Source organism: Callithrix jacchus, chromosome 6 (assembly GCF_049354715.1).
Source record: "Callithrix jacchus isolate 240 chromosome 6, calJac240_pri, whole genome shotgun sequence".
In the NCBI taxonomy this organism is placed as follows: Eukaryota; Metazoa; Chordata; class Mammalia; order Primates; family Cebidae; genus Callithrix; species Callithrix jacchus.
This window is the reverse complement of record NC_133507.1, coordinates 28336242-28359139: the sequence shown is the minus strand read 5'-3', so window position 1 is coordinate 28359139 and position 22898 is coordinate 28336242. Positions and strand designations below refer to the sequence as shown.

Here is a 22898-nt window from a genome sequence, read left to right as displayed (position 1 = left end):
ATAGCCAAATCTCTTATTATCCGATGGGCTTCTCTATAGTCTAAGAGGGCAGTAGGGTCCACAGGAGTCAGTAGGATTGCAGTGGAGAAGGCCATGTTATCCATTTGACTCATAATTCCACATGGCATGTCTACTTGAGAGTGACCATCCTCTTTAGCAGACAACCAGCTAAACAGTGCAGTAGTTACTAAGTCTTGTATTTTACTCCGATCATATTTTTCAAAAAAAGCAAATGCATTTCTTTCTATTGCTAAATTTTCCAGGAAGGTTTCTTCATCATCTTGAACTTGATTGAGTCTAGGTATTCCTTTTTTGGGCAATCTTAACATTATTAATTAAATCTAGTGTGTCCTTTTTGAAGTTTCTGCAATGAATAAAGAGGAAGAGACCATCAATAAAATCTGAGATGGGAATGAAGCTGTATTTCTCTAGAAATAAATCTGTACCTTTCACCTATATAAGGTTAATTTTTCATGGTCAACCATTAGATTGTTCAAATTAAAAATAACTGCAGTATATGAAAGCTGAAATTTGAATTAAATAATTAGAATTATAAAACCTTTAACATTAACCATGTTCTGCTTTTCAAAAAATTCAAAAGAAGATGTATGTCAAAAAGAAATATAAGTTTACATGTGAGAAGCTACTGTTACATACCTATTTTGTTGTTGGAGAGGCTTTCTTTTGTATATGTTTGTGTTCATCTGTTTGGTTGCTATAAAGGAATACTTGAGACTGCATAATTTTTTTAAGAGACTTCTAAAAGTAGCTGGGATTTTGCACCACCAAGCCCAGCTAATTTTTGTATTTTTAGTAGAGATGGGGTTTCATCATGTTGGCCAGGCTGGTCAGAAACTCCTGACCTCAGGTGATCTACACACCTCAGTCTCCCAGAGTGCTGGGATTACAGGTGTGAGCTACTGTGCCCAGCCAGCGGGTCCATGTTTTAAAAGCCAGATAAAACTACAGCTTTCTCTATATTCAGACAGTAGAATTAGCCCCGATGGAGTTGAGGTGAAGTGGCCCCTTCAGACTGACCAGGTACTCAGTACTTGAAAGGGCAGGTGCCACTTTTGGGAACGTAAGGTGCCTCAAGAAAATGCCAGGTCAGATTTTCCTCAAGAAAGACCAGCCAGGCACAGTGACTCACAGCTGTAATCCAAGTGCTTTGGGAGGCCAACAAGGGAGGATTGCTTGAGCCCAGGAGTTCAAGACCAGCCTGAGCCAACAGTGAAACTCTGTCTCTACCAAAAAAAGACTAACCAAGGGCAGAATCTGAAAGATTCTGAAGCCCCTGAAAGAATCCGGGAGACTCAGAGGACATGAGTGTGTGTGTATAAAGTTAACTTCAAAGCAAGCTCCCTGTGCTGAGGAGGGAAGAGTGTGATGAAGCAGGGCTTCTCCTTTGGCAAAGCCTCTATAGTCCTTCTTTAGTCACCATGGAGTTGTGGGAGATATAGATCAGGGTTACAGGTGCCTGGAGTACAGGGACAGCAGACAGGTCATGGTGGGTGACGGGTCAGCTGGTGGGGCACTGATGCATTTCCTCGAGAGTCCACATATTCATAGCTCTGGAAGACCAGCTGCTCAGAATGGCTCAGGTAGGAACAGGTGAGGGTGCCCTGGATGTGCAAAAACACATGGTGGACTTTGATTTTCGGCCAGGTACAGATTTTGTATGTGTTTTCATCCTGTATCCTGGTGGCTACTGCATAAAACATCTGTTCACTAGCCAAAGGGCCAAAGGTTGTTGGAAACCTGCCCTACCACGAGGGACAAGTGCAGAACCTCAAGAGTCAGCTGTGTCACCGTGATGGGATAGTAGTTGCCATTGAAGATGTTTAAGACATTCGTTATGTTGAGGTGGATATCAGACTCGCCAAAGGCCACCATGGAGGAGTTGAGGCCTGCAGGCTGCACAGGGATGGACAGGAGAAACATGAAAAAGATGATGAAGGATGAAGAGACTGCATAATTTATAAAGAAATTTGGCTCATGGTTCTGCAGGCTACACACACATGGCATCAGCATCTGCTCAGCTTCTGGTGAGACCAAACTTACAATTATGGTGGAAGGCGAAGGGGAGCCAGCGTGTCACATGGTAACAGAGGGAGCAATCGAGAAAGAGGAAATGTCCACTTCTTTTTTTTTTTTGAGACGGAGTTTCGCTGTTGCCCAGGCTGGAGTGCAATGGCGCGATCTCGGCTCACCGCAACCTCCGCCTCCTGGGTTCAGGCAATTCTCCTGCCTCAGCCTCCTGATCAGCTGGGATTACAGGCATGCGCCACAATGCCCAGCTAATTTTTTGTATTTTTAGTAGAGACGGGACTCTTTCTTAACCAGATCTTTCATGAGCTCAGAGGCAGAGTTCACTCTGCCTGTAAAGCATCCAGCCATTCATGAGGGATCTGCCCACATGATCCAAACAGCTCCCACCAAGCCTTACCTCCAACATTGGTGAATATATTTTAACATGAGATTTGGAGTGGGTAAATATCCAAGCCATATGGATATTTATTTTGTTTTCTTTTCTTTTTTTACAGTAAGACTATAATGACCTGCTTAAAAGGAAAGGGCCAGGCCTGGTGGCTCATGCCTGTAATCCCAGCACTTTGGGAGGCTGAAGTGGGCAGATAACCTGAGGTCGGGAGGAGGAGAGGTTGTGGTGAGCGGAGATCACGCCACTGCACTCCAGCCTGGGCAATAAGAGTGAAACTCCGGAAAGAATAGGAAGGGAGGGAGGAAGGGAAGGAGGTAGGGAGAGGTGAGAGAGCGAGAGAAACAAACAAACAAAAAAGGCTGCGGAGCGGCCGGGGGATGCTCTTCCTCCGCCCCGCACCCCTCCCCCTATATTTGCAGTCTCGACACCCGTCTTACCAGGGCTGGAGGGAGGACGCGGGCCGCCGCCTGGGGGTACAAGGGGACCGCGGGTGCCGCAGCCCGGGGAGGGCTGGGACCCCTTTTCTCGACCGGGCCCCCATCCTTGGGGGTGGGGTACGGATCCAACCTCCGGCCACGGGGGCCGCTAGCAGTTTGGGTTGAGGGAAGAAAGGAACTGAGCTCGAGTCCCAGCCGCACTTCGCGGACGGGCTGGCCGGGTCCGGAAGCGGGTGGCGGGACCCTGGGCGCTGCGGCGTCCGAGGGGAACAGGTGGGCCCGCGGCGGTGGCAGGCACCCGGGCGCTGTGGGCCGGGACACACCCCCTTGGAGCCCGACCGCACCGAGGCCGCGGGCTAACGGAGGGACCCGTGCAGGAGGCAGGAGACGTCTTGGGAGCCGCACAACTGGTTTGGGCGCCACACTTGAGACCTCAGGTGAGTGAGTTAGACCTTGTTATGCCCACTTTATACGGGCAGAAACGGAGACCAGGAGGTTGCAGACATGTCTGAGGTTTCACGCCTTTCAGAAACAGAACCCACGTCCACAAGCAGCTCGGGTCTGCCATGGGCACGGGAAAGGGGAAAGAACAAGGAAAGGAGAGGGACCTGCTCTAGAATGACTGTTTTCCTGTCCGGGAGAGGAACGCTGCGTCCGCGCCGTTCCTGTGGGACTGAGAACAGCCGCTGCCGCCTTAGATGGCTTCTCGCAGGGCCTTGAATCCGCCCTCAAGGCCCCCGCATGGGCGAGCCGAGGCGCACCGGAAAAAACTGAGAGGAACTTTTTGGTAGGTTCGCCCCACCATGGCGGCTCGGCCCTCCTGGCCTCACCAGCCAACACAACCGCCGCCTGGAGCGGGTCAAGGTGGTTGGTCCTCCGGGCGTTGGGCTGGCGGGGCCTCTCCTGGGGCGGAGCCTGGCGCGTCCCGCGGGGGCTGCAGCGACCCCAGGCGGCGCCCGGCCCCTCAGCGGCTCAGAACCACCGCGTGCTCATCTTCAAAAGCCAGCTTAAAGCTCAATCCAGCTGCTTGCCCTGGGCATGTGCCGCACTCACTATCTGCCTCTAAAACACGGTAACAGAGTGGCAGAGGAGAAAGCGCCAGGCTCTGAGGCAGTCCCGAGTTGGAATGCCACCTCCATCATCATTCTTTCCATTCAACAAGCATTTATGGAGCACCTATTATGAGCCAGGCACTGAGCTACAAACTAGAAACCCTAGAAAACAGGGCAGACACAAAACTCCAAGGAGCTTACAGTTAAACAGATCATCTCACAGCTATATTTAACAGTGTGCCAAAAGGAGATGGAATGACAGCACTCGAATGAAAGCTTACCTTGCCCAGGACTAGGAAAGGCTACCTGAGAAAGTGCCCTTAGCCCCCCCATCCCTCACCCCCCATCTCCCCACTCCCCATTCCCCACACCCTCCCTCCACCACCCGCCACCAGCCTGGAAAATGAAAAAGAGCTATCCAAGCAAAGAACTGGAGAAGTAGCTTTTCAGGAACAGGCAACAGGAGGAGACGAAGAATTGAAGTGAGAAGAAAGTTGAAATGTTTGGGAAACAGCAAAACCCTGGCAGAGAACAAGAGAGATGTGGGCACAAACTGAGGCTGCAGAGGTGTGCGATGGACAGATCCTGCAGGCTGCTGAGTAATGATTTTGAATTTCATCCCAAAGGATTAGGCTACAGTAGTGGCAGTGGAGGTGGGGGCTCGGGGACTGTGGACAGATTTGAAAAATAATGAGGAAGATTGTTGGTGACAGATTGAATGGGGATATGTTGAAAAAGAAGGTGGTGTCCAAGTGAGAACCAAATTTCTGTCAGGAGCAACAGGATATCAGGGCAAGATTAAGAGTTCAGTTGTGGACATAATTGACCTTGAAGTACCTGTGAGAGAAATAAATAGAGATGTGAGATATGCCTTAGATAAACAGTTCTGGGCTAAGAATGGCAGTAGGGGTTAGATGTATAAATTTTGGCAAGTTTATGGTAATTGAAGACAGGAGTGGGGTTGAAATCACCAAGGGAGAGCGTACAGAATGAGGAGTTGAGAACCAAGGATTAGAGACCTGAGAATTTAACATTTAAAGGTCAGGTAGAGAGTGGAGTCAGCAAAGAAGACAATGAAAGAACAGCCAAGAAGGCAGGATGGAAACCAAAATTGGTCACAGAAGCCAAAGAGGGGGGAAAAAAAGGAAAGGCCAACTTTGTTGGATGCTTCTGCTGGGTGAGGGGAGGTGAGAACGAAAACTCTGACACTGAATGTAGCAGCATGGAATGTAGCTCCAGCAGTTCTTGGTGACTGTTTGGGGCATAACTTCTCCAGTAACCATTTCATTATTTTAGCTACTATGGAAATAAATATTAATAAACTTATGAGGACTATTCCAGGACTTTTTTAAACAGAGATTTGCATGTTTGCCTCACGAAATATGAATCTCCTACTTCGAGGATTTGTGGGTTTTTTTTCCAGATAGCCAAATTGTTTGTTCCATATGTCTCAAATCTTGGGAAAAAGTTGCCTCCTTTTTTAAAGGATCAACACAGAATTTTATCCCAGAGCTAATGGAATTGAACAGCAGAAGGCCGTAAATACCCAGGCCCTCTTGGGGTTCACATAAATGCATGTCTATCCTCTCTCTCTCTCTCTCTCAGTATCCTGGTGGAACAGGTGACCTGGAAATTCCTTATAAAAATTCAACTGATGAATACATTTAAATCTCATTGAGTAGCACCTGGAATACAGTATTATATAAGTCATAGCTGTTTTCAGTATTGAACTGTATTGTTTTAATAATCTATCTAGGCCATGGGGCAACTTCTGAAGTTCATCTAGTCCCGATATAAGCAATGTCAATTTAGTGCTCAGGACCACACAGACACTCGAAGCTGTCTACTTTGAGATGGAGGGATGAAAGCTATGTAGGTAGTATCTAAATCTAGGCTGAACATTGCATGTTCCAGGAAATAAATTTCGGGCCTGTGAAAGCCTTTGCCAGTTTACTGACCTGTTTGTCAGGATCCTAAAATTTCTTTGCTACTATGATTAAAAGAATCAAAGGGTGGCCAGATCCAGAAACGGTGTCAACCCTAATTGGGGACAAATTTCACAGTGACACTGGTATGGCAGTTTACAGTTAAGCAATGTGAATGGATATCAGGTTGGAGTGAATAGACAAAAAGGTAGAGAAAGCGACTGTGGATGAGAGGCAAAACACAGTAAGTAGAAGTTGTATTCATCCTTGTTTTCAGGTTGAGTAGGCTGAGGAGGAGGGGCTGGATTTGCTGTCTCAGGGGCAGCAGAGGCAGAAGAAAATCCACATGTAAGCAGAACTGCACATTTCAAATGTGTTGTTCAGGGGTCAACTGTAGTCTTCAAAAGTTCTTGGGGTGGGAAAATGAACTGCTTAAATGTAATAGACGTAACAAGTACTGTTCAGGAGGATGAACCATAAGCAAATTGTTTAGCTTCTTTAAACCTGTAGTTCTGTCATCTGTCAAACAGGACCCTATCTAAACCATGATCCCCGAAGAGAGGGAACTGAATCATTTCTGGATGGAGCTATCAAAGAGTGAGTCTCATTGAGGTCAAGAGTTCAAGATCAGTTCAGCAACATGGTAAAACCTCGTCTCTACTAAATAAAAAATTACAAAAGTTAGCCAGGCATGATTGTGCACATCTTTGGTCCCAGCTACTTGGGAAGCTTAGGCAAGAGAATCAGTTGAGCTCAAGAGGCAGAGGTTGCAGTGACCTGAGATTGCACCACTGCACTCCAGCCTGGACAACAGAGTGAGAATCCATCTCAAATAAATAAATAAATAAATAAATAAATAAATAAATAAATAAATAAACAAAATGCATAATAACTGCTCAAATATGAAAAAAGAAACGAACAAGCAAACCTAAGAACTTCAATGGACTTCGACCAGTATAAATGTAAAGAAAACAAAAGTGAGACACATTATAAAACTGTGAAATATCTCATAGAAAAAAAATTTTAGAATAAAGATTAGTCTCGCTAGTATTATCAACAGATGTCTTTAAAAATATTTTGCAATTCAGAGTGTGGTAAAGCACAAAAAGAAAAAAAACTACCAACTTGGGGGGGGTCACACCAAGATGGCCATGAAGAGGCAACAGCACAGTGCAGCTCCCAGTGAATGAGAAAGAGAGGACTAGAAGACTTCACAATTCCAAACAAGGTGCTGGGTTCATTTCAGTGTGACTGGTAGGACACTGAAAATAGCCCAGGGAAGGACAGCCAATGCAGGGTGAAGAGCAGCCCAAGGAGGGCAAACCAAGACAGGGTGGGGCACATCCCCACCTGGAACGTGCAGCTCGCTCAGAGCATTGGGGATTTCATCCACTTGGTACTCCAGTTCAGATCCTGTGCTTCCCTTATCCCTCCTGCAACCCAGAGTTCATGAGATCCCCACCATGGACTCTCGTGGCATGGGTTGTTGATACAAATCTGAGCTACAGCTCTTGCCTGGTGCGACAACTTGTTGGCAGGGACGCGGGTGGAAGTTTGGACTAATGCCAGCACGACAGAACTATTTGTTCCACAGAAAGAGGCAGAGTTGAAAGCAGGGAAACAAGCCATACAGCCTGACAAGACCCAACCCCGACAAAACTCAAACTGAAGCCTACAGACTAGAGAGCTTCACAGCAAATACACGAGTTTGACCCCAACCAGGAAGATCGAGCTCAAGGAAGGAAAGATGCCATTGGGAAGGTGGGGCTAATCTCACCTGCATAAACAAACTCCAGGGAGGACCACCCACCAAGCCGCCTGAATGAATCTGTGGCAGCCCAGCAGCACCTCTACAGGCCAATAATGATATAGCTCCAATCTCAACAGAAAGGACGTCCACTCAGAGATTCCTCCTGAAATCACCAACTTCAAAGATCAAAGGGAGATAAATCCATGAAGATGGGAATAAACTAGCACAAAAAAATTGAAACCATCAAAGACGAGAACACCTCTTCTCTTACCAGGGATCACAACTTTTCACCACGAAGGGAACAAAACAGGACAGAGAATGAGTGACAAATTGACAGAAGCAGACTTCAGAAGGTGGGTAATAACAAACTTCTCCAAGTTAAAAGACCATGTTCTAACCCAATGTAAAGAAACTAAGAACCTTGAAGAAAGGTTAGATAAAATGCTAACTAGAATAACCAGCTTAGAGAAGAACACAAATGATGGAGCTGAAAAACACAACATGAGAAATTCTAGAAGCATTACACAAGTTTCAATAGCCAAATTGATCAAGCAGAAGAAATGATATCAGAGATTGAAATCAAATCAATGAAATAAAACAAAGCAAGATTAGAGAAAAAAGTGTGAAAAGAAATGAACAAAGCCTCCAATAAATATGGGATTATGTGAAAAGACTTAATCTATGCTTAATCGGCATACCTGAATGTGATGAGGAGAATAATCCAAGCTGGAAAACACTCTTCAGAATATTATCCAAGAGAACTTCCCGAACCTAACAAGGCAGTCCAACATTCAAATCTAGAAAACACAGAGAACACCACAGAGACACTTTTTGAGAAGAGCAACCCCAAGACACATAATTATCAGATTCACCAGGGTTAAAATGAAGGAAAAAATCCTAAGGGCAGACAGAGAGAAAGGTCGAGCCACCCACAAAGGAAAGACAATCAGACTCACAGCAGATATCTCAGCAGAAAACCTACAAGCTAGAAGGAAATGGGGGCCAATATTCAACATTTTTAAAGAAAAGAACTTTCAACCCTAAATTTTATATCCAGCCAAACTAAGCTTCATAAGTGAAGGAGAAATAAAATCCTTTATGGACAAGCAATTGCTGAGAGATTTCATTGCTACAAGACCTGCCTTGCAAGAGCTCCTGAAGGAAGAACCAAACAGAAAAGAACAATCAGTACTAGCCATTGCAAAAATGTACTAGATATTAAAGATCAATGATGCAATAAAGAATCCGCATTAACTAATGAGCAAAACAACCAACAAGTAACAAAATGGCAGAATCAAATTCAAACGTAACAATATTAATGTTGAAGGTAAATAGTCTAAATGCCCCCAATTAAAAGTCACAGACTGGGAAACTGGATAAAAAATTAAGACCCATCAGTGTGCTGTGTTCAGGAGCTCATCTCAAGTGCAAAGACTGACATAGACTCAAAATAAAGGGAAGGAAAAAGACTTACAAAGCAAATGGAGAGCAAAAAAAAACAAAAAACAAAAAAGAATAACAGAGGTAGCAATTCGAATGTCTGATAAAACAGACCTTAAACCAACAAAGATCAAAAGAGATAAAGGAAGGCATTAAATAATGATAAAAGGATCAATGCAACAAGAAGAGGTAACTATCCTAAATATATATGCACCCAATGCAGAAGCACCCAGATACATAAAGCAAGTTCTTAACGACCTAGAAAGAGACTTAGACACCCACACAATAATAGTGGGAGACTTTAACACTCCACTGACAACATTGGGCAGATCAACAAGACAGAAAGTCAACAAGGATATCCTGGACTTGAATGCAGACCTGGACCAAGTGGACCAAATAGACATTTACAGAACAAATCCACAGAATACACCCAAAATCCACCCAAATCCACAGAATACACATTCTTCTTAGCACCACATCACACCTACTCTAAAACTGATCACATAATTGGGAGTAAATCCCTCCACAGCAAATGCATAAAAATGGAAATTATAACAAATAGTCTCTCAGACCACAGTGCAATCAAATTAGAACTCAGAATTAAGAAAAGCACTCAAAACTGCACAATCACATGGAAGCTGAACAACTTGCTCCTGAATGATAAATAGATAAACAATGAAATGAAGGCATAAATAAAAATGTTCCTCAAAATCAACAAGAATGAAGACACAAAGGACCAGAATCTCTGGAACACATTTAAAGCAGTGTCTAGAGAGAAATTTATAGCAATAAATGCCAACATGAGAAACAAGGAAAGATCTAAAATTGACATCCTATCACCAAAATTGAAAGAGCTAGAGGAGCAAGATCAAAAAAACTCAAAAGCAAGCAGAAGACAAGAAAAAACTAAGATCAGAGCAGAACCAAGGGAGATAGAAACACACACACACACACACACACACACACACACACACACACACATCCTTCAAAAAATCAATAGATCCAGGCACAGATTTTTTGGAAAAGATCAATAAAATAGACAGACTGCTAGCTAGGCTAATAAGAAAAGAGAGATGAATCCTAGTAGATGCAATAAAAAATGATAAAGGGGAGATCACCACCGATTCCACAGAAATACAAACTACCATCAGAGATTACTATAAACAGCTCTATGCACATAAACCAGTAAATCTGGAAGAAATGGATAAATTCCTGGACACTTGCAGACTCCCATGGCTAAGGAAGAAAGAAGTTAAAACCCTGAATAGACTAATAACAAGGTCTAAAATTGAGGCAGCAATTAATAGCCTACCAACCAAAAAAAGTCTAGCTCCAGACAAGTTCACAGCTGAATTCTACCAGTTGTACAAAGAGGAGCTGGTACCATTCCTTTTGGAACTATTCCAAAAAATACAAAGAGAGAATTCTCCCTAACTCTTTCTGTGAGACCAACATCATCCTGATACCAAAGCCTAGTAGAGACACAACTGAAAAAGAAAACTACAGGCCAATCTCCATGAAGAAAATTGATGTAAAAATCTTCAATAAAATACTGGCAAACCAAATCCAAAAGCACATCAAAAATCTTATCCACCAATCAAGTAGGCTTCATCCCAGGAATGCACGGCTGGTTCAACATACACAAACCTATAATCCACCACATAAACAGAACCAAAGATGAAAACCACATGATTATCTCAATAGATGCAGAGAAGGCCTTCAACAGAATTCCTCAGCCGTTAATGCTAAAAACTGTCAATAAACTAGGTTTTGATGGAATGGACCTCAAAATAATATAAGCTATTTATGAAAACCCACAGCCAAAATCTGAATGGGCAAAAACTAGAAGTATTCCCTTTAAAAACTGGCTCTAGACATTGATGCCCTCTCTCACCATTTCTAGTCAACATAGTATTGGAATTTCTAGCCAGAGCAATTAGGCAAGAAAAAGAAATAAAGAGCATTCAGTTAGAAACAAAAGAAGACAAATTGTCTCTATTTGCAGATGACATTATCATATATTTAGAAGACCCTGCTGTCTCAGCCCAAAACCTCCTTAAGCTGATAAGCAACGTTGGCAAAGTTTCAGGATACAAAATCAATGTGCAGAAATAACAACCATTCCTATATGGCTTAAAAAGAGCCAAATCAAGAATGAACTGCCATTCACAATTGCTACCAAGAGAACAAAATACCTAGGAATACAACTAAAAAAGGATGTAAAAGACCTCTTCAAGGAGAACTACAAACCACTGATCAAGGAAATAAGAGAAGACACAAAGAGATGGAAAAACATTCCATGCTCATGGTTAGGAAGAATTAATATTGTGAAAATGGCCATACTGCCCAAAGTAATTTATAGATTCAATACCATCCCCATCAAGCTACCATTGACCTTCTTCACAGAACTGGGAAAAACCACTTTAAACTTCATATGGAACCAAAAGAGACCTTGTGTAGCCAAGACAATCCTAAGCAAAAGAACAAAGCTGGAAGCATCATGCTACCTGACTTCAAACTATACTACAAGTCTACATTAATCAAAACAGCAGGGTACTGGTACCAAAACAGAGATATAGACCAATGGAACAGAACAGAGGCCTCAGAAGTAATGCCACACATCTATGACCATCTGATCTTTGACAAACCTGACTAAAACTAGCAATGGGGGAAAAATCTTCTGTTTAATAAATGATGTTGGGGGCCATATGCAGGAAGCTGAAATTGGGCCCCTTCCTTACACTTAATTCAAAAATTAACTCCAGCTAGAAAAGACAAACATAAGACCTAACACTATAAAATCCCTAGAAGAAAACCTAGGCAAAACCATTCAGGACATAGGCATAGGCAAGGACTTCATGACTGAAACACCAAAAGCATTGGCAATGAAAGCCAAAATAGACAAATGGGACCTAATCAAACTTCACAGCTTCTGCACAGAAAAGAAATAGCCATTAGAGTGAACTGGCAACCAACAGAATGGGAAAAAAATTTTGCAATCTAGCCATCTGATGAAGGGCTAATATCCAGAATCTACAAAGAACTAAAACAGATTTACAAGAAGAAACAAACAAACCCATTTAAAAGTGGGTGAAAGATATGAACAGACATTTTCAAAAGAAGACATATATGAGGCCAAAAAACCTAAAAAAAATGCTCACCATCACTGGTCATTAGAGAAATGCAAATCAAAACCACATTGAGGTACCATCTCACACCAGTTAGAATGGCAATCATTAAAAAATCTGGAGACAACAGATGCTGGAGAGGATGTGGAGAAAAAGGAGCACTTTTACACTGTTGGAGGGTGTGTAAATTAGTTCAATCATTATGGAAGAACGTGTGACAATTTCTCAATGATCTAGAAATAGAAATTTCATTTGACCCAGGAATCCCATTACTGGGTATATACACAAAGGATTATAAATTGTTTTATTATAAAGACACATGCACACGTATGTTTCTTGTGGGGTTGTGTACAATAGCAAAGACCTGGAACCAACCCAAATGCCCATCAATGATAGACTGGGCAAAGAAAATGTGGCACATGAACACCATGGAATACTATGCAGCCATAAAAAATGACACGTTTGTATCCTTTCTAGAGACATGGATGAATCTAGAAGCCATTATTCTCAGCAAACTGCCAAAAGAACACGAAACCAAACACTGCATGTTTTTACTCATAGGTGGGTGATGAACAGTGAGAACACTTGGACACGGGGAAGGGTACAACAGTCACCGGGCTAGGTGGGGGTGTGGAGGGGAGGCAAGGGGAGAGACGGAGGGGTATGGGGTGGATATAACACTGGGAGAAATGCTTGAAGTAGGCGATGGGGGTGGGGGATGGAGACAGCAAATCAGCAAGGCATGTATGTACCTATGCAACAAGACAGCAGGATGCAGGATGTGCACATGTACCCCAGAACCCAAAGTACCATAAATAAAATAAAAACTACCAACTGAGAACATGATACATGGCAAGAAAGTAATTTCAATTCCCTTATACAATTTGACAGAAAAATATATGTATATGTTAAAGAATACACAATATTAAAAGGCCTAATTTGTGACATTAAGAACAAAGTGTGTGTTGGGGAAGACAGTCAAGTAAGAGACTCACATTTGATATGCTATTGGAGATAACATCAGATCAAAATCGATTGTTATAACTTTCAGACATTTTATGCAATCTGTGTAGTAACCACAATGATAATACATGTAGAATAGACAGAAAAGAAAAAGAAATAAAAACATGTTATACAAAAATTAGACAAAAAGGAAGAAAGAAAAAGATAAATGAAGGAGCTACAAGAGATACACAAAACAATTAACAGAATGGCAATAGTAACTCCTTAACTGCAAGTAGTTACCTTAAATGTAACAACGTTAAGTTTTGCAATAACAGATACAAGGTAATTGAAAAAATAAAAATGTAAATCAAATAAATTCTGTTTATAAGAGGCTCACCTATTATTTAAGGAAAAACGTGGGCTGAAAGTTCAGGGATGGAAAATTATATTCTATATGGTAACCAAATAAAATAGAATTCCATCCTAAATAGCAACCAAAATGGAACAAAATTGATCAGTTACATTAGATCATTAGACTAAGCAAAAAAAACTGTCATAAAGACAAAGAAGGACATCATATAATAAAAAAAAATCCTAAGAAGATATCATAATGTGTATGTGCACAAGTATCAGCAACTGTTCCAAACATATAACATAAATAATGACAGAATTAAAGGGAGAAATGGGTCAAGGACAGTGGCTCATGCCTGCTTATAATCCCTGCATCTTGGCAGGGACTGAGGCAGGAGGATGGCTTGAGCCCACGGTTTGAGATTAATCTGGGCAAGATAGAAAGATTTTTTCTCTAATATATATATATATATATATATATATATATATATATATATATAATATGTATATAAATATATATATAATATGTATATAAATTTATATATACACACACACACATATTTATATATAAAGGGAGAAATGGACACCGCCACCAAAATGATAGAAGACTGAAATACTCATCTTTAATAATGGAGAGAAAAACCTGGCAGACCAATATGAAGACGGAGGATTGAGCAAGGAGTGTATAAACCAAATCCAATGGACTTACAGAAACAGTTGCCCACTGCGGTGGCTCATGCCTGTAATCCCAGCACTTTGGGAGGCTGAGGCAGGTGGATCACAAGGTCCTGAGATTGAGACCATCCTGGTCAACATGGTGAAACCCCATTTCTACTAAAAATACAAAAATTAGCTGGGCATATTGGCAGGCGCCTGTAGTCCCAGCTACTGGGAAGGCTGAGACAGAAAAATCTCTTGAATCTGGGAGGCAGAGGTTGCATTACAGCCTGGTGATAGAGCAAATCTTTGTCTTAAAAGAAAGAAAGGAAGAAAAAAGAATAAAATAAACAACAAATAAAACTCAACAACAAAATTCACATGCTTCTCAAATGCACATGGAGCATTGTTCACACAATATCACATATCAGACCACAAAGAAATAAACTCAAAAATATTAAAATTATATAAAGTATTATTTGCAACTAAAATGGAATTAAACTAGAAATTAATAGCAGAAGAAATGTTAAAATTTAACAAATACATATAAATCAAGTAACATGCTCCTACACAATATTTATGGGTTAAAGAAAAAAATCAAAGTAAAAATTTCAACATAACTGTAGACAAAAACATATTGAAAGCATCTGGAGCCTGTATTCAATTGCAGTAGTAAATGTGTACATTAAAAAATCTCTCTCAATTAACTTCTAAATGTTACCAAACATAAGATAAGAATAAGGATTTCAGCAGTTATAAATAAATAACAAACGCCATAGAAAAGGCAAATAAAAATTTGTTTTATTAAAAGTGTCAGGAAAATTAAGTTAGATTTAAAAAAGAAAAGATATCTGAAATAATTAAATTCAGAAATAAAAAAGGACCTATTACTACTGATCCCACAAAAATAGAGAAAGAAAAGATTATAAAAGTTTAAGTCCAAGTATATATTAAAAAGTGTGATAAGCTAAAAGAAATAAATAAATGTCTAAAAATATAGAATATACTAAAAATAAACCTAACAACTTCCCCTCAAAAATCCCAGGCCCAAGTCACTTCACTAAATATATATATTTTTCAAAATGTTAGTTAACATCAATCATTCTAAAACTACTTCAGAAAAATAAAAGAGAAAACCATTTTCAACTTATTTTATAAGCCCAGCATTAACATAACACTGAACCTCACTAAAAAAAAACACAACTAGAGACCAATTTTTCTGAAGACTTTTGATGTAAAATTTCTCCTTGGAACATTAGGACACCAAATTCAATAACATATTGCAAGGATTATACACCATGACCAAGGGGGAGTTATCTCTTTAATTAAGTATTGTTCAACACATGTAAATCAATCAATTTAATATATTAGATTAACAGACTAAAAGATACAAACCATGCAATCATCTCAAATAATGCAGGAATGTCCATTGACAAAATTAGCCATTTTTTTCATAGAAAAAAAAACTACTCAGCAAACTAGAAATGAAAGTAAAATACTTTAACATAATCAAAGACATATGAAAAACTCATCACCAACCAGGTGCAAAAGCTCATGCCTGTAGCCCCAGCACTTTGAAAAAATAAGAGGTGAGTAGATGATTTGAGACCAGGAGTTCCACACCAGCCTGACCAACATGGTGAAACCCTGTCTGTCTCTACTAAAAATAATAAAATTAGCTGCTCATTGTGGCATATGCCTGTAATCCCAGCCACTAGGGAAGCTGAGGCATGAGACTAGCTTGAACCTGGGAGGCAGAGGTTGGAGTGAACCCAAATCATGCCACTAAACTCCAGCCTGGGCTACAGAGCAAGATTCTGTCTCAAAACAAAAACAAACAAACAAAAAAAGAAACAACTCACTCCTAACATTATACTGAAGTGCTTAAAGTTTATCCTCTAAGGTTAATAATAAGGCAAGATATCCACTGTGGCCACATCTATTCAAAAATAGCAGTGAATGTCCTAGCAAAAGAAACTAGGCAACAACAGAAAGAAGAAAGAAAGAAAAGGAAAAAGAAAGAAAGAAAGAAAGAAAGAAAGAAAGAAAGAAAGAAAGAAAGATCCAGATTCTAAAGAAAGAAGTAAAATTACCTGTTATGATATTATATATATATATACACATATATATAAAATCCTAAATGCTGAACACAATACATTTTAGAACTAATAGTTGCATTTAGCAAAAATGAGAATGCAAAAAATAAGCGTGTTTCTCTTCACTACAATGCACAATCCAATTTTTTTTTTTATTGCATTTTAGGTTTTAGGGTACATGTGCAGAGCATGCAATACGGTTGCATAGGTACACACAGGGCAGTGTGTTTTGTTTGCTTTCTTCCCTTCACCCACATTTGGTATTTCTCCCCTGGCAATCCCTCCCCACCTCCCCCTCCCACTGGCCCTCCCCTTTTCCCCCTATAGACCCCAGTTTTTAAAATTTCATTTAAAATATCATTAAAAAAATATTAAATGGAATCAACAAGCAAAGAGATGTAAGACTTGTATAGTAGAAATTACAAGATGTTGCTGAAATACATTCACAATTCAAAAAATATTCTGCTTGTAGATTAGACAATTGAACGGATATCCCATATTCATAGATTAGAAGACACTATTCTTAAGTCTATACTAATGAAATAAAAAACAGACTAAATGCAATAGCTATGTAAATCATAATATTTATTTTTGGAAAGGAAAAAATTCTAAAACCTATGGAATCTCAAGACTAAAATACCGAATTAAACTTGCAAAAGAATGTCAAATGTGGAGACCTAACAATTTTTAAATTAAAAACTAATTGCAGTGATGCATAACTATTTTTAAATGTGGTATTTTGAGGCAAGGTTCTATGGCTCACATCTGTACCCTCAGTGCTTTGAAAGGCTGAGGTAGGAGGATTTCTTGAACTCAGGAGTTCAAACCAGCCTGGACATTACAGTGAGGAATCCTCATCTCTACAAAAGAAAAAAAATAGTTTTAATTAACCAGGCATTGTGACATGCATCTGTAGTCTCAGCTGTTCCAGAAGCCGAGGTGGGAGAATTGTTTAAGCCTGGGAGATTTGGGCTGCAGTGAGCCATGGTCACACCACTGCACCCCAGCCTGGATGACAGAGAACCTGTCTCAAAAAAACAAAAAGGAGAAAATCAAAAAAGAAACGTATTAAATAAAGACATGTAGACATAGTAAATAATGGAGACCCCCCTCCACAAAGCCTTGTATATGTGGTCAAAATTATCTTCAACAAGGTTGCAAAGGCCAAACTATGGAGAGGAAACAGCTCTTTTTAACAAACAATGGTGGGAAGACTTACAATCAACAAGTACAATATAGAAGTCAGAATTGTAGTTTATACCATATTTTTAAAAACTCAAAATGATTAAAGACCTCAATGTAAGGCCGAAAGCTGTAAAACTCCTACACAAAAATATAGGGGAAAAATATAACATTATGCCACTGAATTTGGCAAAGAGTTCTTGACTGCCAGCGGCCCCACCTCCCAGCAGCACAACCCACCCAGAGGGCACCATTTCCATTCACCTGGGAGCTGGGAAGTGTACCTCCTGGTAGGTAGTAGGGGTAAGATTTTTTTATTTATTTACTTAAAACTGGTAGAATGGTACTATTGTATGATGTACCCATGATTCTCTCAGTAAATTTAAGCATACATTTAACAGTTTTTATCAGTTTAACTAGTTCTTCTGTTTGTTTATATTGTTAAGGTGAAATTTAATTTCTATCTGACATTAGTAAGATACTTACAGAGAGCATTCAATCCAAGTGAGTATTTTTTGTCAGAAGGGACTGATATCTTTGAAGATTTTTGTCCTCTTGCTGAGGTTTGGAAATCAGTTATTTTATTAAAGTTTAATTTCATTGTAATCATTAACAACTATTAAAAATTCCCTGTAGTCATTGGAATGATATATTCTGGTGCAGCGTCAATATAACAATCTTTGGGATTTTTGAATATTCTATGTTTTCAAATTGCAGTCATGGTTTAAAAATATATGCCATAGAAATTATGTTATTTTAAAATGACATTCTTCACTATGGGAAGAAGCAATAAATTTAGCAGCCTGAATAGCTGGCTAAAACACCCTTTAAAGGTTAAATTTTAATGAGGTAGATCATCAGTGCAAAAAAAAAAAAACCAAGTTTTTTTTTAAGTTTTTTTTACTACCTGTACAAATGTTATTAGAAGAATGTTCAGAAATTAAAATTTGTGTTTGTTAAGTCTTCATTCTGTTAGGGGGTTTAAAATGTAATATAAACTCAGAATAAAATTCTAAGCCCCCTAGCAACTGAACTTATTTACTCTTGACAAGGTGACCCCAGAAAAAACTTAAAAACTGAATTCCTGGCTATTACAGTAAGAGAGGTGTTCTGTGCGGGAGACACTCTATGGGAGAAAAAAAGACACACACACAATAACTTTATCTCATGTAAAGACAATGGAGATATAATAAGCAAATTGATAACAGTTGTTTGTCATTAGGCCCAGTCATGAGAGCACTTTGCAACTGGTCTCAAGGAACACAATCAGGTCAATTTGTTTTTACAATTGTCTGTTAGTTTTCAATAACTAACATATCAGAATCAATTGTCATAGAGATTTCTTTGAAACAGAGCTGGATAAATGCCTTAAGGGGCTCACACAACCTGTTCTGGGACTTGGTGACCATTGTTTGTGTCCATGTTCAATTGAGTTCAAATTTAATATTTAACTTTTCCTCCATACTCAGCCCCAATCTGATACTCAACTGTAGGAAAATACCCCTACAGATATATGGAGAATACACAATTGGTAAGCAGAGGAGAATTAAAAGCATAATTAATAAAAACCACTCCCACCATGGCCAACACCAATGCCAGTTGGACAGCCAATTCGCTATGGCATCCTGACATTTAGATTCTAACTGTTTTACTTGTCCTTGAATGATTTGGGCAAGGAGAGTAATATTGTGAGAATTTTCAGGGATATACACATAATATTCAGTATGCAGCAAGGTGCAGACCCCTCCTTGGGCTGTGGTAAGCATATCTAATGCCATTTGAGTTTGCAACACAATAGTACATAGCTGAACAAATTCATCTGATAACAACGTCTAAGTCCATTGCTACTATCATAAAGAGCTTTCTCTACATGTAAGCTTAATATTTTAATTTGTTGCTGAAGCAGAATTGTACCAGCAGAAGGGGAGAATGCTGTGATAGGGTAACACCACCAAAGAGTCCAGCTCATTCTCAGCAGCAATGTGTGTAAGCATCTAGGTTGAGGAAAGAGACTTTGTTTCACTGGGGGCAGAGTAACATTAAAGGAGCCATTTAAGACCTCCAGACACAAAAAGGGTAATACAGATTTCAGCTACCATTATAGCAGGTTACCAGTATATGCCATTCCAGGCACATTGTGTAGGATACAAAGGCCTTTGACCCATTGCACAAGTGAATTTTGTCTTGTCAGACTTGGGCAAAATAGTCTGTTTGGTTTGTGGGGGAGGCCATTTATTTCCTGCTTATGTTTGCTGGTAAAAGAAGTAAAATAGCAAAAAGCTGAAGTCAGGAGTCAGGTGAGATGCTAAATTCACTGGCCTGGCCATGGTGGGACCCAAAGGCTGAGAAAATAACTCCCCTCTCTGTAACTGGTGCCTATGTTATCTATAAGCCTTGAAAATGTTGAAAAGAATGATTTTCCTGCTGCCCAAGGACCTTCCCTGAGTTAGTACTCCATGTTTGCACAAACTGGACACCCCCTTAGGAATGCCTCTGTCACTAAGTGATTTACTGTTTTTTTTTCAACTTCTGTAACTCTTCCTCTTTCCTCCTTCCCACATGCCAAATATAAATTAGCAAATCAATGAAAGCCAAAGTCTGTAAGGTCAAATGTCCAGTCAATGGGCAATGACTCAGTTTCATTTGTTTCCCTTCAGAGTTGTATGTCTTTAAAAAGGGGGGAAATACTGCTTTTTGGGGAGCTCAGCTTTTAGTCACAAGTCTACTAATGCTCCATAGCTGAATAAAGTCTCTTCCTTCCTCACTTAGGTGTCTGGGTTGGGGGGGAGCATTATTTAAAAGAAATCCAGGTTGGATTACAGGTGCTATTTTCCTGACCTCATTGGTAGCGACATAACAACTTGGAAATGTTGGTAGAGACAATTTTTCAAGGTAACTCATTCCATGAGGTCTCTGCAATCCAATGCATAGCCAGCACTGACTGCAGGTGACTTCTTTTGCAGTAGTGGCTATCCAGTTAAATTTATTCTCAACCTCAGACACAAAGATACCAGTGCTGATCATCAGTGAATAGATTATTCCCTGTAATGACAAAAATGAAGGGGAACATAATATTGTTTCTAAACTTGTAATTTCCCCTTCATTTTCTGCCCTCATACTTTGGCCCCAGGATTTAAGCTGCCCACTCCAGTGGATCCAAATCCTCCAGTTCTATATGCTGTTTCTATTAGGGCAGAAATTTCCTCAAGGGTTAACTGTGGACAGGGTACTACCAGCATCTGGGCGATTTGCATCTGAAGTCTTGGGTGGTATTGTGTAAAATAATTTTCAACTCTCTCAGGTAATCACTATCAATTATACCATCATACACTATAATGCTGCTCATTGCAAGGCTTGAACATGTTGTAACCCATTCATTTAAATTTGAGTTTGTGGTTATGGTGGAAATTTTGGCCTGTTAATCTGTCTGCTGATTAAGTAGCCTGTCAAGAGACAGCAGAGATGCATAAACATCAGTATAACCGTGATAATGGTAGTGTGCAACAGGATTCCGTTATCTTCCCAGTACTGTTTTTCCCAAACCTCTTAATTCTCAATTAACCATTGTTTGATTGCCATTGAGGCATCCAGGTAGAAAGACCATTTGCTACTGACCAAGAGTTATACAAGTGACAAATCCCTCTGGCCTCCTCCTGAATAGTGGAAAGATGGCTACTAATTTAGTCAGCTGGCTGCTCCCACCTCTTCCTTTGTAACAGGATTATAAGCCATGGCCTTCCAGCATTGGGTCCCATCAATGTATTTGGGGGATCCATCAGTAAACCAAGCACATTCCCGATTCTCTTGACTTAGTTCTTTAAAGGATTTGCCTGATTGGATGGGACAGGCTTTTTTCCCTATTTGCATGACTTGCTCAGTGCCTTCCTGAGCTAACAAATTTTGTAAAAATGGTATTCTCTTTGGTCCTGGCTTAGCCTTATATGGTATGTGTTTTTTTCATTGTATGATGCTACTTTCTTGAGCATGCACTATTTGGTGGGTTTGGGGAAAGCTCATGACCCAAGTCATAATAGAAATTTCAAGCTTCATAAAGACATCATGGTAGAAGCAGAGGTGCTCCATTTCCAGCAAAGCCCTATAGCAAGCTTACAGTTGCATTTTGAAAGGACTATGAGCTTAGCCAGACTCTGGCAGCTTCTGGGTTCAACACTACAAGGGTACCCCCTTTCCATCTTATTTCTGCCAAAGGCCCCAATTAGCATGCTAATCCAGGACAGGTATTTGAAGTTCTACTGGCCCATCCTGTATGGGCCATAGATCCAGGGTCAGTTGCACTGCTTGTTTAGCTTGTTCAAAGGCTATATTCTCTTTCTCTATCCAGTGAAAGTTATAATGTTTTCAAGTTACTGCATACAGGGATTGTAAGGGGTTACTCAAATGGGGAATATGATGTCTACAGACTCCAAACAAGCCAATAAATTCTGTGCCTCCTTTTTAGTGGTAGGGGGTTGCAAATTGTAGTATTTTAGCCTTATCCTTTGGTAAAATGGATGATTTATCTGCATTTCATAGGATGCCAAAGAATTTTAGAGTTTGTGCAGGTCCTTAAATTTTATCAAGGTTAATTTTCCATCCTTGAGATAGGAGCTGGGTTTTTACCTCCTCCGAGCCCCGACTGACTAGTTTTTTAGTTTTACCCTGACTGCATCACTCGGACACTGTTTTTCTTTAGCAATAGGCTGTTACCTTTGAGCCTAATCAGTCAAGACACAGACCTGGCATTGGGCCAGGGGTAGTCAGGAAGTCAGATTGGCATTTTCTTTTCCAGCTTAAGCTTCTCTTGCAGCAACTTATCACTGTGCTGTCACATTAAATTATAAGCAGTAAGCAAGGACCATTCACACTGGGATATCCCCTTGGCATCTCTTTTGCCAATTGAAATCCCCTGCAGCAATTCACACACAGTCAAAGGTTCAAACTGCACTATTTTAGATTTTTAATTCTCACAAAGGCGAGTTCCCTGGATCATTTAATTGCCAAGGGGAGAACTGGGGAGTTTCCATTTCTGGATGCGGGAAGTTTTCAACCTTCCAGCCCTGTCCTTGCAGCTGAACAATGAATCCTCCATAGGCTGGTGAGTGTACTCTCAGACTCACAAACAGCCCAGGCTGTTTCTTTCCTGTCTGGTGATGAGTCCTCCATAGTCTGGTACTTGTGTATATATATATATATATATCTGCATTGCCATTTATGTGGGATGAAGGTTGTTTACCCTTGAAGGTATCTTGTGTGTCTTTTCTTCTCCTTTCAAGCATCTCCCATGTAGAACAAGAGGTCAAACAGACCTGTTATATTCCTTCTATTTGGTGTTTAGGCACAACAAATCACCAGCACAAATGTGAAAATAGAGATCATTAGACTGACAAAACTGACTCTGTGGCAATATACCAAACTATAGGCAAGTTTTAAGGCCGTGCAAAGTAAGTGTTAAGTCATGCCTGAAGGTCAGTAATCTTGCTACATATCATTCCTAT

At 40.3% G+C, this 22898-nt stretch overlaps 1 protein-coding gene and 1 pseudogene across 2 annotated transcripts in view; both read right to left on the bottom strand.

Annotated features, from left to right (window-relative positions):
• Nucleotides 1-370: 370 nt before the first annotated feature.
• LOC128932341 (transmembrane protein 106A pseudogene) lies at nt 371-3959 on the bottom strand (annotated as a pseudogene). Its single transcript, XR_013519294.1, has one exon. The product of XR_013519294.1 is annotated as a transmembrane protein 106A pseudogene (transcript).
• Nucleotides 3960-6752: 2793 nt separating this feature from the next.
• The window catches only part of LOC144582929 (uncharacterized), a 41137-nt gene continuing 24991 nt past the window's right edge, over nt 6753-22898 (bottom strand). Inside the window, exon 3 of the mRNA XM_078375618.1 lies at nt 6753-8401. Coding sequence (XP_078231744.1) covers nt 8353-8401 — 49 coding nt within the window. The 3' untranslated portion in view covers nt 6753-8352. The remainder of the gene's footprint in view (nt 8402-22898) is intronic.